This window comes from Tauraco erythrolophus, chromosome 24 (genome assembly GCF_009769465.1).
Source record: "Tauraco erythrolophus isolate bTauEry1 chromosome 24, bTauEry1.pri, whole genome shotgun sequence".
NCBI classification, from domain to species: Eukaryota; Metazoa; Chordata; class Aves; order Musophagiformes; family Musophagidae; genus Tauraco; species Tauraco erythrolophus.
This window is the reverse complement of record NC_141488.1, coordinates 2,506,707-2,519,392: the sequence shown is the minus strand read 5'-3', so window position 1 is coordinate 2,519,392 and position 12,686 is coordinate 2,506,707. Positions and strand designations below refer to the sequence as shown.

At 43.1% G+C, this 12,686-nt stretch overlaps 1 protein-coding gene across 7 annotated transcripts in view; it reads right to left on the bottom strand.

Moving 5' to 3' along the window:
• PUM1 (pumilio RNA binding family member 1) overlaps positions 1–12,686 on the bottom strand; it is a 78,414-nt gene that overhangs the window by 46,025 nt on the left and 19,703 nt on the right. For 6 of the 7 annotated variants that reach the window (XR_015222849.1, XM_086626239.1, XM_086626242.1 and 3 more), the window contains exons 3-4: positions 12,274–12,342; positions 1,590–1,698 (exon numbers count right to left, since the gene is read on the bottom strand). Coding sequence is in view for 6 of the 7 variants with exons in the window: in XM_086626239.1 (XP_086482365.1) it covers positions 1,590–1,698; positions 12,274–12,342 (178 nt within the window). In the remaining variant the exon portion in view is untranslated. The remainder of the gene's footprint in view (positions 1–1,589; positions 1,699–12,273; positions 12,343–12,686) is intronic. The other variant, XM_086626240.1, reaches the window with a different exon arrangement.

The window sequence follows — 12,686 nt, the reverse complement described above, 5'->3', positions numbered from 1 at the left end:
AAAGGAGCGGGCTGTATCAGACAGGCCTGCTGCTTTTAGCGGTACTGGCTTCAAATCCTTCAAACCACAACTTCAAGGCAGAGTGGCCAAGAGCCAAAGCCATAACGGGAGCACTGCGGTGCATACTGTGGACACAGCCAGAAAGGAAAAAGGGTGGAGCGAAGGGCATCTTAAAGAAAAGCAGGCTCCGTTAGTTCCACTGCTCATGGAACAAACTAGTGTCGTGGCCAAGGACACTTCCACACCCCACCGCCGAGCTGTGCTCCTTGCTCTGGGGCAGCGACCTTGAGCTCAGACCATGGCTGTTCTCTTCATTTCAGATGAGCAAAAGGGGAAACTATGACTTCCCTGGCTCACAGACAGCAGTGCAGGCTCGGGAATAAAGGCTGTAAGGTGCACAGGATTAACTGAGAACAAACAAAGGAGGAGATGAGACGAAGGGCTTTGACTCATGGAGATCTGTGCTCAGCCAGCGTAGGAGGTTACCTCCTCCAGATGTCTACCCTGCGTCTGGTGGATGCAACCAGCTCAACAGAGGCAGCAAAAGGAGAAAGTCTCCTTCTCAGCTGCTGCTGTTCAGAGCCTGGCTCGGCCCTTTCATCCACCCTCGACTTCAGTTTATATTAATACAACCAGGCACACACTGCTGTTGAGGACTGGATGCAGGCGCTGCGATGGAGACCCACCGCAGACAGGCGAGTGGGAAAGCTGGAGGCAGCAGCTCCCCAAAACCTCCTCGGTGCCCAACCGGACTGCAATACTCAGCCGACCAGATTTTGAGAAGCTTTTTCCTCCTTTTTCACAGCCATTTTGAAATTTAAATAATAAAAAATGCCCTTATCACCATCCCAATACCTTCAGTCTAATAACGGGCATTTTTGGCAGGAAAAAACACCACACAACAGTGAAGTTCCTCTAAATCACATCTCCCCTGGAGCTGCAGTTCCACACAGTCGTTTGGAAACTGCACGAGACACTCAGCAGTGTTCAAGGAGCAGATTCATCACATATAGAAAGCACAGAAAATAAAAACTAAAAAAGTCAGCATTTCAAATTCAGCACATGCATGTGATTTTTTTTTTGTCATTTAACTAAAACCAACCTGAACACTCTCCACTTAAGTTCAAAATAAGGAACAGTCTCTGATCCAAGAACAAAATTCTTGGCAAATCAACTTTTTTTTTTTCTTCAAAATTTTTCTTTTAAAAAATTGTGGGGCTGGGTTTTTATTTTTTTTTACTAATCTTGTTCTCTAATATCTTTGTTCAAACTTAAAGTAATCCATCCCAAGGCAGAAAATACATGAGAAAGTTTAAATTGAAATTTTAATGGCAACCTCTAATAAACATAAGGGCAGACAAACATAAGGGCAGACACGTTCACATTAGACAATCTTTTTATAACTATGGATATCTTAACTCTATCATGAAGCAATGTGAGTTTTTCTATTAGTTTTCTACTACGTAAACCAGATGTTTTTAAAAATTCTTTTAAAAGCTGTGTCATCCAGACTGGCCAGCAATTTTGAGTAGATTTGTTGCACATTTCTGTATTCAACCCCAACTAAATTAAACAAATAATGGAGCTACCTGATGTTCCCCAAGCACTGTCTCTCCACTGATCTCCCAGAAATATCCCTTTTGGTCCATCTTTGCTGGAATCATCAGATTCCCAAAACTTTTTACCCGGCAACAGCTGCTGCAATTAAAAAAAAAAGAAACAAAACAAAACAAAGCATGATTAAAATAAGTATAAAATGCAAACATAAACCATAAGCGTCTCCCTTCTAAACATGAATCAATCATTAAACACAAACTGATACATGCTTTATAATCAAAATATTTGTATCCTCCTAGGGTGAAAGCCATCCAGCAACTGAGATAATGATTCAATCTCTGCAATCCTCTCACATTCTAAACGCTTTTTGAACGCCACACACGTAAGCACACACACACACGTTACATTCTCCAGCCTCTCAGCATGAGAGCTACTTGCAAGAGAAATATTAGCAGAAAAAACTGTTCTGATCAGAACATTATCATGACTTCCACCTGAGCTGTAAGGATACCTCTAAAACCACCCAGCACTTCCAGTACAAATTCTTGCCTTCAGATACCGAGGTTCTGAAGCTGGCAGGGACAGAATAGCTCAAGAGGTGCCAAGAGCTCTCACTTCTCGCTTATTTAATGACTGCTGAGGACTCTCCATGCTCTGAAGGTTACTTGTAAACACTAATAAGAGTGAACAGTTCTGGGCCACGGCACCTGCCACGCATGTATTGTTCCTACTGGATGAAAAGAAAGAAAAAGGTCATGCACTTACTGAGAATGAGACAGACAGTCATCCTTGGCTTGAACGAATCCAAGGAAGATTGTTCTGAAGTTCTGAAGATGGCAGAAAGAACAGCGTGCCCTATTTAGCAGATGTATTTTGAAAATATCAGCTGCACCGAGGAAACACCTGCTGCACGGGATCTACATACGGTAAGGAGAATTCTGAGCCCTCCTTCAGTGCCTCAGATGTCAGGCATGCAATCACAAAATTAAATCTTCAGGTTGAATGAGATGTTTGCAATTCAGACAGGAAACAACAGTACATTCACGGCAAATTAACAAAATAAATGAGCCTTGCCTACTGAAGTTGGAATAAAACTAAAGGAGCTGGAAGATTAACAAGTACTCGTGTCTGAAACTACCACAGAACAAACAAGAATCACCAGATTAGTTGATGTCTCCTGTATATCAGAAGTGCTGGTAACTCTGTAGTCCATCAGGAGACGTGCAAATTTAAGGTTATGGCATAACAGAGTGAAGAGGCTGCTGGGCGAAGATGAAGCAAGCAGGAACGATTCAAGAGCTCCCATCTTGCAGTGTACTCTGGTTTAAGGCAGAGAATCAGAAAGTTGTGCCCACTATTTACTTTTTAACTTAAGGAAGATCTCTTTACTCAGAAATGTATCACAAAGCAGGTCTGGATGTATGAGATTAAACCTGAGGTTTGGATTTGGATAATTGGACAGATTACACAGAAGACAGGTTATGATGATGAAAGCAACACCAATTTCACCCCCACATCTGAAAAGCAAATTCTAAAAAAACCCCAACCGACCCAAAACCACCACAGATCAGAGAGCAATTACATTTAGCTATTCAGCTAACACTCAAAGTTGCTGTTGACTAGAAGTAATCCTGCTTTTGTCCTGAGATCACTAGAGAATAAAACCAATCCACGACTCAAATGGGGCAGTCGCAGACAAGGGAAAATAAATAAATGTGATCCCTTTAGGGGGAAAAAAAAAAAAAAAGCTTGTACAGGCAGAAGATGGAGAGCAGGCACAGCATCTTGAGCAGACCTTGGAGCAGAAGCACCGCTGTCGTGCGAGTTCTCCAGCAGCAAAACGCTCCCGGCCCCTCAGCCCGCTGCTGCTGCCGACTGAGCCCCGAGCGAGAGCTGGCGCGGGGGCATTTTCCTGCTGAATTGAAACGATTGTGCCTACACCTGCATATCGCCTGTACAAGCACAGAGGAATGTGAAACAAAGCAATCCCCACCTACAGAGGGTGAACTAGATGATCTTTAAGGTCCCCTTCCAACCCAAACCATTCTATGATTCTATGAATCAACATCTCCAACATATCACATTTTAGGATGACGTGTGCCAGTAACAATCCTCTTGTGCCAGGCACACCAGGAGCCCCAGCACAGAGGTCACCACTTCTGAACCAGCCAAGACCCTCCTACAAGGCTGAGGGCATCGAGCATGTGTGTGCTGTTGGCTGCCACAGCACTAAACAAAACTTATTTATGGACAGAAGTCACTCAATTAAATTGCACTTCCACTGAAAGTACAGGCTCGTACTTCCCCACCCCAACCTTCTCTTCCAATTCGCAATAACCTTTCTCCTAATTCAAAAGCAAAAATCTTCACAAAGAGCGCCAGGGACACACAGGACTTGTACCCACTCCACTTCACAGCATTCACTGCAGATGCAGAGTCTTAATCAAAGAACATGATTGGGGTTTGGGTTGGAAGGGACCTTTAAAGATCATCTGATCCACCTGCCCTGCAACAAACACGGACATCTTGTCAGCATCTTTCAGTTCGCTCGAAGCCCCGTCCAACCTGACCTTGAACACTTCTAGTGCTGGGGCATCCACAAAAATGATCCGAGGGATGGAACACCTTCCCTCTGGGGAAAGGCTGAGAGAGCTGGAGGTTGGTTGGTCTCCAGGAGACCTTACTGGAGCCTTTCAGTACTTAAAGGGGCCTTACAAGAAAGATGGGGACAAAAGTTTTAGTACAGTCTGTAGCAACAGGACAAGGGGCAATGGTTTTAAACTAAAAGAACGTAGATTCAGACTAGATATAAGGAAGAAATTTTTTACAATGAGGGTGGTGAAACACTGGAACAGGTTGGCCAAAGATGTAGTAGATGTCTCACCCCTGAAAACATTCAAGGTCAGGTTGTATGGGGCTTTGAGCAACCTGATCTAGCTGAAGATGTCCCTGCTAATTGCAGGAGGGCTGGACTAGATGATCTTTAAAGGTACCTTCCAACCCAAACCATCCTGTGATTCTATAATCCACAACTTCTCTGGGCAACCTGTTCCAGTGTCTCACCACCCTCACTGTAAAGAATGTCTTCCTTGTGTCCAAGAAGTCTCTCCTTCCTTTCCCTACAGCCAAATACTCGCTCAAAACACTGGCTTTGAGTATCAGAACTTTTCAGTACAAAAACATCAAACTTTTGTTTTCCCCAGTTCTTCAACATTTGGCACACCATCCATGCCTACAAACTCTCTACCTTGCGCACAGTCTGTCCAAGCAAGACCATTTAATTGCCTATTTTCTCTACAAGGTATCCCACTCTAGCTTCAGTCATTTTCAGCAGCAAGTAATTTCCACTCAAACCTGTCCAAAAGCTTAAAATTTGAAGGAAGCATTTTAATCCAAGCACTAAGCTACCCCTGGATTTTTATTGCCTTCTTCCTACCGAGAGAACAAGACCCAACTTGTTCTCCAACTCTCAAACCACTGAGTAGAAAACACAGTGTCTTCCCCAGCTCCTCCTTCTCTGCAACCAGCAAAAGAAACATCATGAGATATCAGCACGTCGCTCGCTTTTAGAAACGAGTCGGTGACTTTAGGATTTCTCATTGCGTAGTAAACACAGCGTAAGACTGCTCATGATTCTCTTGACTACATGATAAAAGCAGGGAAACTTGCACTGCACTCCCCTTCTATGTAATCCAAAAATAACTCAAGACAACTCCAAGGACAAGCGACTCCCATCAGCAAAAGTCATTTCAAAACACACAGACTAACCTGCTCCTCCATCTGCACCGTGGGGTGACGTTAAGGAGCTGAAAGCCAACTCAGTGCTCTCCAGTATTTATAAACATAAACACACACCAGGCATGTCACAATTTTTAAGCTTCTGTCATTCCCACGTTTCATAAAATGCAGCTTTTTCACTCCTGCTGCTGCCACCCCAGCAAAAGTAACTACTCTCCTCCTCATTCCATTTGAAGGAATGCTGAAGAAGAAAGTGATATGGACCGATTAAACAAAATTTTAGCTGGAACTTCACACTTCTCATTGCCTTTGACATTACCTTACAGTGTAGAAGGACACAATCTGTTCTGCAGTCACACCTCAAACAGAGGATGAGAAGGGGCATGGGCTTGCAGAAAGGAAACAGGAAAGAAGTGAGCAGAATAGAGTATTTTCTTTTCAAGGAAAGGGCAATCTCTATTTTACAAGAAAATTAAACCTCCTTCATAAGCTCTTGAGTTTCCAAAATGTTAATAAGTTTTCCTGATATACACAAGAAAGCAAAAGTGAATTCTAAATGTATGAAATTTATTTCTACTTTAAGGTAAAAGGCAGAATTGTGGCTGCCCCATCCCTGGAAGTGTTCAAAGCCAGGTTGGATGAGGCTTTGAGCAACGTGGTGTAGTGGAAGGTGTCCCTGCCCACGGCAGGGGGGCTGGAACTTCCAACCCAAACCATTCTGAGATTCTATGAAATGGAACTTAAGCAAAAAATAAAGTATAATGCAAACCTAAGATCTGCACCTGTAAACCAGCAGAGAAAAGGGCAGCAGGGAGCCCAGCAGCTGCCTGGTGAAATGCAGTCACAGCAATAGTGATCTCAACACTTTTAAAGCCATCCTACCATCCGAAGCAAACACGTGTAAAGGTTCAGGAGTTACTTCTCCTGAGGAAGTCTGCTGCAGGTAGCTAAGTTAACACCTCTCCTCTTGGTTTTAGTATTTTGAGGTACTCGCCTTCTCATGACAGTATCAACAAAATGAGATTTTTCATTTCCATGAAACACTTTCAAATCTCAACTCTAACAAAATGATATACTGGAGATGTGGAAAGGGACATCTACAGGCACGAGGCGCCAGGCTCAGGCACACGTTGGATACAGTTGCATAGAGCAGCGGTACACTCCTAACTGAAAGATAAGGAAAACAAACTTTATATTATGTGTTTATGAACCACAGCAACAAGCTGGAGTGGAACATACAGAGCTTTTATTTGTGTTCTGGTTGCTTATTTAAATAACCGTTTCCATTTTCCTGACCATTCAAACCGGGTCCACAACAGGTAGCAAGATCATTTCCTCTGGCTGGAGGGCAATTTGAGATTAATTTAGCCCTTTTTGATTTCACCTACCTTCTACCCCTTTTTCTTCAGGGTCAAAACACATCCACTTACCAACAAGACCCTGAAGAACTGCACCCGGACACCTTCTCACAGTTTTGCAGTGAATCAGAGACAAGGATTAGAGAAAATTCTCGTACTTGCTGTCTCGTGCACACACATACCCCCTCACTGCATAAACAACTGCAGCTCTGTCCCCTACAGTTTAATCTTTTTCCCCGGAAGCATAAAGTTTCCAACTGGAAGCTCTGTACCATAAGCAGAAAGAAAGAGAAAATAAATGTTTATTTTACACAGAGATTCCAGATGTATTTACAGATATCGGGCAGAAGAAAAATCAAAAGACAATATTAACAGATGGTAACGGCGGTCCTTGTTCTGGCAAGTGCTGCTCCAACCAAAACTAGAGGTTTAGCAAGCAGTAATCACCTGTACTGAATTATCCAAGAGGCCACCAAGATGACAAATTTTTCCTCAGGGAAAGCTGTAAATTGCAACGAGGGGGAAAAAAAAAAAATTAAGTGAATATCACCCAGTTCTACAGGTAGGAAATTAAAAAAAGAACATGCTGCAGTTTAGAACTACACTAGTTTATTTGTTCCACGTTTTTTATTAATATTGACCGTATCTAGTATAAAAATAATCCTTCTAAACCCTCTTACAGAGGACTTACAGAGTTAGGCCAATATTCAATTTAGCAGAGCAGGGAGGAGGGGAGAGGACGACTTAGACACCAACAAAAGCAATTCTACAACCAAGCACAGAGCCTGTGCATATAGATCCTACTGAGATGGGATTAAGAATTAGACAAATTAAGTAAACTGATCCCCTTCAGATGAGGCAAATATTAAGATAAGAGAAGCCATCTGTGCAGTTGGAGAACTCCGTTTATCTGCAGCAACAGGTAGGAGAAGGGAGAGCGTGTATTTACAAGCCACATTTGGGCAGCACTGCAGGTTTACAAACACTAAGATGCTATCTACCCTAAAAAAAACCCGTTGCCATCTAAAAAACAAACAAGATAAGGAGGCTGAGCACACAAGAAGCAATCCCAGCTGGAGTGCCACTGGCAGCTGTGCAGTGTAACGGCTCACTGCTGCAAGGATGGCTTTCTGTCCCATCCTAAAGCTCAGAGTTCAACTGGCTCGCAGAAAGGTCTGATAGCACCAAAAAAAACCCCAAAAAATCTCCACCTTGCCAGGACGGTGAGCTGCTCGGCAGTCTAACTGCATTTCACCGACTCCACAGTTGTAAGCTGCCCCCGGTGAATACTTGCTCAGCTCTTGCCCTGCTTCTGGCACTCTCAGACCCTGCACCGAGCCATCGCGACGTGCCAGAGTAGCTGCTGTGGCACCATCACATGTCACAAATGCAGCTTCAATCTTCCCATTTCTAAAGCTGCTAGTACCAGGTAACTAAAAATCCACCGAAAAAAAACCCCAAAAATCCCCACTGAACAGAAACATTCTTCAAAAATGTCAATACTCCCCAGCCCAGCTGCCAATGAATCATAAACCTATGAGAACAAAGTAACATCATCATTCACTGGGAAAGCAGAGTCATGGGGAGGGTTTCAGGGTTGCTTTTTTTTTTTCTCCTCATTTTTTGGGTTTCTTTAAAACCAGATACAAGAATGCCTGGGCCTAGAGTCACAACCGCTCTGCTTAAAAGAAAAGCACTGGTCACTAGAGAGGTGGGGGCTCAAGGAGACATACACAAGGCCATGGTGAACATGTATCACTTCAGCCTTTGACTTGACGTTCAAGAGCTCTGCTGCAACAAACCACAGGTCTCAGATGTAATGGATTTAACAGTGTTTCTTTCCAAGCGTAGGGTGAGACTCACTGTTACCCCAGATATTCATACTTCAAAATTTTTGGTCCAACTCCTTCTGGTTTTGAAGTTAAGTACCTACCAGTTGCCTGATGTCTTTCTGTCCCCATCCTCCTCCCACTCTCCCAGATTAAGTTACAGCCAGCTACTCACCCGGCTGCTCTTTTATTCCAGACGCAGGCTTATCTCACAGCATAACCTACCACCAAATCAAGAACGTTGCAGTTCAAAACGCTTGTAATGCACTGATGACAAACACCACCTCACAGCCTCTCTGCATTGTCCACTATCCCAAAAAGACGCTGCACAGATAGTCAATATTGAAAAGCTGTAGATAAGAGGGATTTGAGTGAAGAAAAGCAGATAACCAGCTCCCCTGTCTTGAAGACAGGAAAAGAGAGAGAACTTGGCCAGCTCATGTCAGGGCACTGATGGGTATCGCTGCTGTGTGATCAAAGACCTCAGAAGACAACCCAAGCAGCATGGACACATGTTCCGGTCTGCTAAAGCAGCAAAACTGACTGACCCCTACGTGCAGCTTCCGAAGGCCATCCTCTTTCTTTACTAATTGCTATACACCATCTCTTTATTATTTTCCAGCTCAACATCTCCTGTGAAGGGGAGTTTGACACAAAACTAGTGAAGATTTCATTATTACAAGCTTACGTGGCTTGTAGTAAGGCTCCAAGATGACTTCCTTTGTTACAGCTGGACAAAGTGCTAAAAAGGCAGGGGGGAGAACAGACACCCCTTTTAGAAGGCTACTTTCAACAGCATCAATCATGTTCACTATCAACAGCCCACATCTCCTCCATTTTAGAGCGGAGCAAAAGGGTTCCTGTGGCTCATCTTTTCAGTTTTGCACTTGAGAAAGTATTGCGCTTCCACTTGCACAGAAATTTAAGAGTTTAAGGCTGGTTGCAGTGGGGGAGGCTGAGAGAGTTGGGGTTGTTCAGCCTGGAGAAGAGAAGGCTCCAGGGAGACCTTCCAGCAGCCTTCCAGTGCCTAAAGGGGATACAAGAAAGCTGGAGAGGGGTTTTGGACAAGGATGTGGAGTGACACGACAAGGGGCAATGGCTTTGAACTGAAAGAGGGGGGATCTAGATGAGATCTAAGGAAGAAATTCTTCCCTCTGAGGGTGGTGAGGCACTGGAACAGGTTGCCCAGAGAAGTTGTGGCTGCCCCATCCCTGGAAGTGTTCAAGGCCAGGTTGGATGAGCCTTTGGGCACCCTGGTGTAGTGGAGGGTGTCTGTGCCCATGGCAGGGGGGTTTGAACTAGGTGATCTTGAAGGTCCCTTGCAACCCAAACCATTCTATGATGCTATGATTCTATATCTGTTCATCACCAAACATTATCTATTCTGCTGCCAAAATGCAGGTAAGAGATTTAATTGCTTCACAGCACCCTTTAAAAAAAAGCTCTGATGCTTTCAGAGGCACAAACTTCTTAAATCACTAAAATTATGATGTTGCTTACTATGAAGCAAGAAAACAAGAAGATAACAAGATACACTAAATGCGTTTAAACTCTTTCTCCTCATCTTTCTCCTCCAGGTTTTTCACTATCTACTCAAAGTCTGAGATTATTGACACTTCCTGCAGGTAAGGATCAGAGGACACGAGATCAAGAAATACAAATCAAATTCGCTCTTTTCCTCATTTATTTCAGACATTTTTTTTTTACTACACTTTCTCAACGAGTTTCCTTCACACTTCAGGAGCAGAGGGAGGGGAAGAAACTCTCAGTGTCTTGCTAAGGCATCTGAACAACAGATAGGGCATGCTGCCCAAAAAAATCAAAGCCCACAGTTGAAAAACACAGTCTTGAAAGCCAATACGCCTATCCTGTGGGGATCTCAGTTTATATAGTTCCTTAAATTGGCCAGTTGGACCTATGTTGAAGTACCTTGGGAAACATAGAGAAAATTCAATGGATAAAGACAGGAAACTGTGGGACTGAGGGAGAAAACAAGCCCAAGAGAAACAAGAAATGGTGTCTTGGCTTAAAGAGAAGGGTGAAACGTCAACTTTCCTGGAAAAAAACATGCATATTCCAGTATGTGGAAAAGCCCAGCGACAAAAGGATGTCATCTCCAAAACTTTCTGCACCACAGTGACAAGAAGGTGGGGGGGAAAGTGAGTCAGCATTGGAAGGCAAACCTCACATCCTCAAAAAAAACAAACCCAAATTCACTTCTCTCAAGAACTGACTAAATAAACTAAGAGTTTGTAAAAATCAGCATATTTCGGAATGCCTTCAGGCATTTAAGCTAACACCACCTGATGTCACGTTAAGTACACAGCAAGTGCTGTACTTACTCTTAATGGGCTTTCAAAGAGTCTGTCCCTTCTATACCTGAACATTAACGTCTTGCCCCAGTGAGGTGTTAAAAAAATAATATTCACAGAACACTCACACCCCCATCATTCCACTGGCATGCTTCATATGGAGGCACATCAGCTGTTTTTCAGGAGCTTTAGATGGATTTTTAACATCAGGTTTTCTCCTTTGTAAATCACTTTCATCTACTCTTACTCAATAGTCTCACGGTAGGTTAATATAATGTAGAGAAACAGAGATTTTCCTATCAAGTACTGTCAAATTAAAACGCAACTTAGTATTACGATCTCCCAGAGAAGGAAGGAAGGAGAGGAGAGAAGCTAAGCTGCAATCACCATGAATTCCCTGAGGTCTTTCACCTGAGAGAAGGCACCTTCTTATGAATCCCACCACGCAATAGTCCCAGCTTGCCATTTTCTCCAAAAAAATCACTTTGGAGTTCTAAGGATTTTATTATTTTTTTTTAAACCTGGCCCATAAACTAGGTAACAGAGATAGGATGGACTAAACATGGAGAAAATAAAGTCGTCTGAACTTGACAGTCAGGAACAGAAAAAGGAAGGCTCTCCAGAACAAGAAGGAGGCTCTCCAGATCTGTATCAAGCTGACCTGCCGCACATTAAGACATGATTTTCTCATCTCTGTTCTTCCACAAGCCTCTAAAGGGACTGACTGGAAAGGAAAAGGGAACAAGACGAGGAAAAGAAGCGTTTACATCCAACTTTCAGGAACATAACACAGCCAACTACAGTAACTTGTTGTTCTTTCAAGTCACCCTAAAAATACGTAAATTCTCTCTTTTCAAAGGAAACCAACAGCCATCTCCCCCAAACCTGCCGTTTCCTTACTGTGCTGAGAGATTAAAATAACTCTCACTGGGTTTCTAGCAAGCTAGAACTGAAGGGCTCGTTATCTGTCAACTGCCTGCTCAGTCCTTTGACCTGTCCGAAGCACTTATCGCTCCTGCAGCTCTCGATTCCACTGCTCAGCTACTTCCAACATTAAACACGGTCCTGTGCTTTGTGACAAGAGCCAAAAGGTGGCCAGGAGTGGAAACAGGGCAGCAGACAACAACAGACAACTAAACCCGCAATATTACGGGGTCTGAGATCACTGGATCCCAAAATAGACATGCTACAAGTATTGTAACACTTGTCACAAGATATATTTCTAACTGTTCTTTTACAACCACCATTTTACTGTTTGATGATACAACAGGTGGAGGGCTTAGCTGTTCCTCCTACGAAGATGTATTCCAGCCTGACAGGTTTTTATTTTGTTAAAGCACACACACACACACACACTTCACAGTCATAATGAAGAACTCTCAAGTTCAGAATCATTCCAGCAGCCTCAAAAAACTGTTATTTATTTTCCTCCTCCCCCCAAAATACAGATTTATTTTTTTCTATAGGCCTTTCACTTACCTCTCCCATAGCCCGTCCTTCCAGAGCAAGCGCTTGAAAATCGTGATTCAGTTCATCCATGGAACGGACCTATTTATAGATGGGTAAGAAAAACACATGAGGAAATGGTTGTACTTGGTTTTTACCATTTTAAATGATTGTTATCATTTTTAATGATAATAATAGTTTATAGCAACTTCTGATACAGACTGAGAGCTACATTCCACATTACAGCATATAACAAGGTTACTGAGCTCCAAAAGATGACTTACCTTTAAGACTCCCCGCAGCTACAAAGTCTATAGTATCAGATTTACACACTCACAAAACAGGCAAAACTAGCCATTACTTTTAAAGACACACAAAGTCTAATGCAACTGCCTTTACCAAGCGTATTGCAGACTAACATTCCACAGCGAGTTGCGTGATTTCAA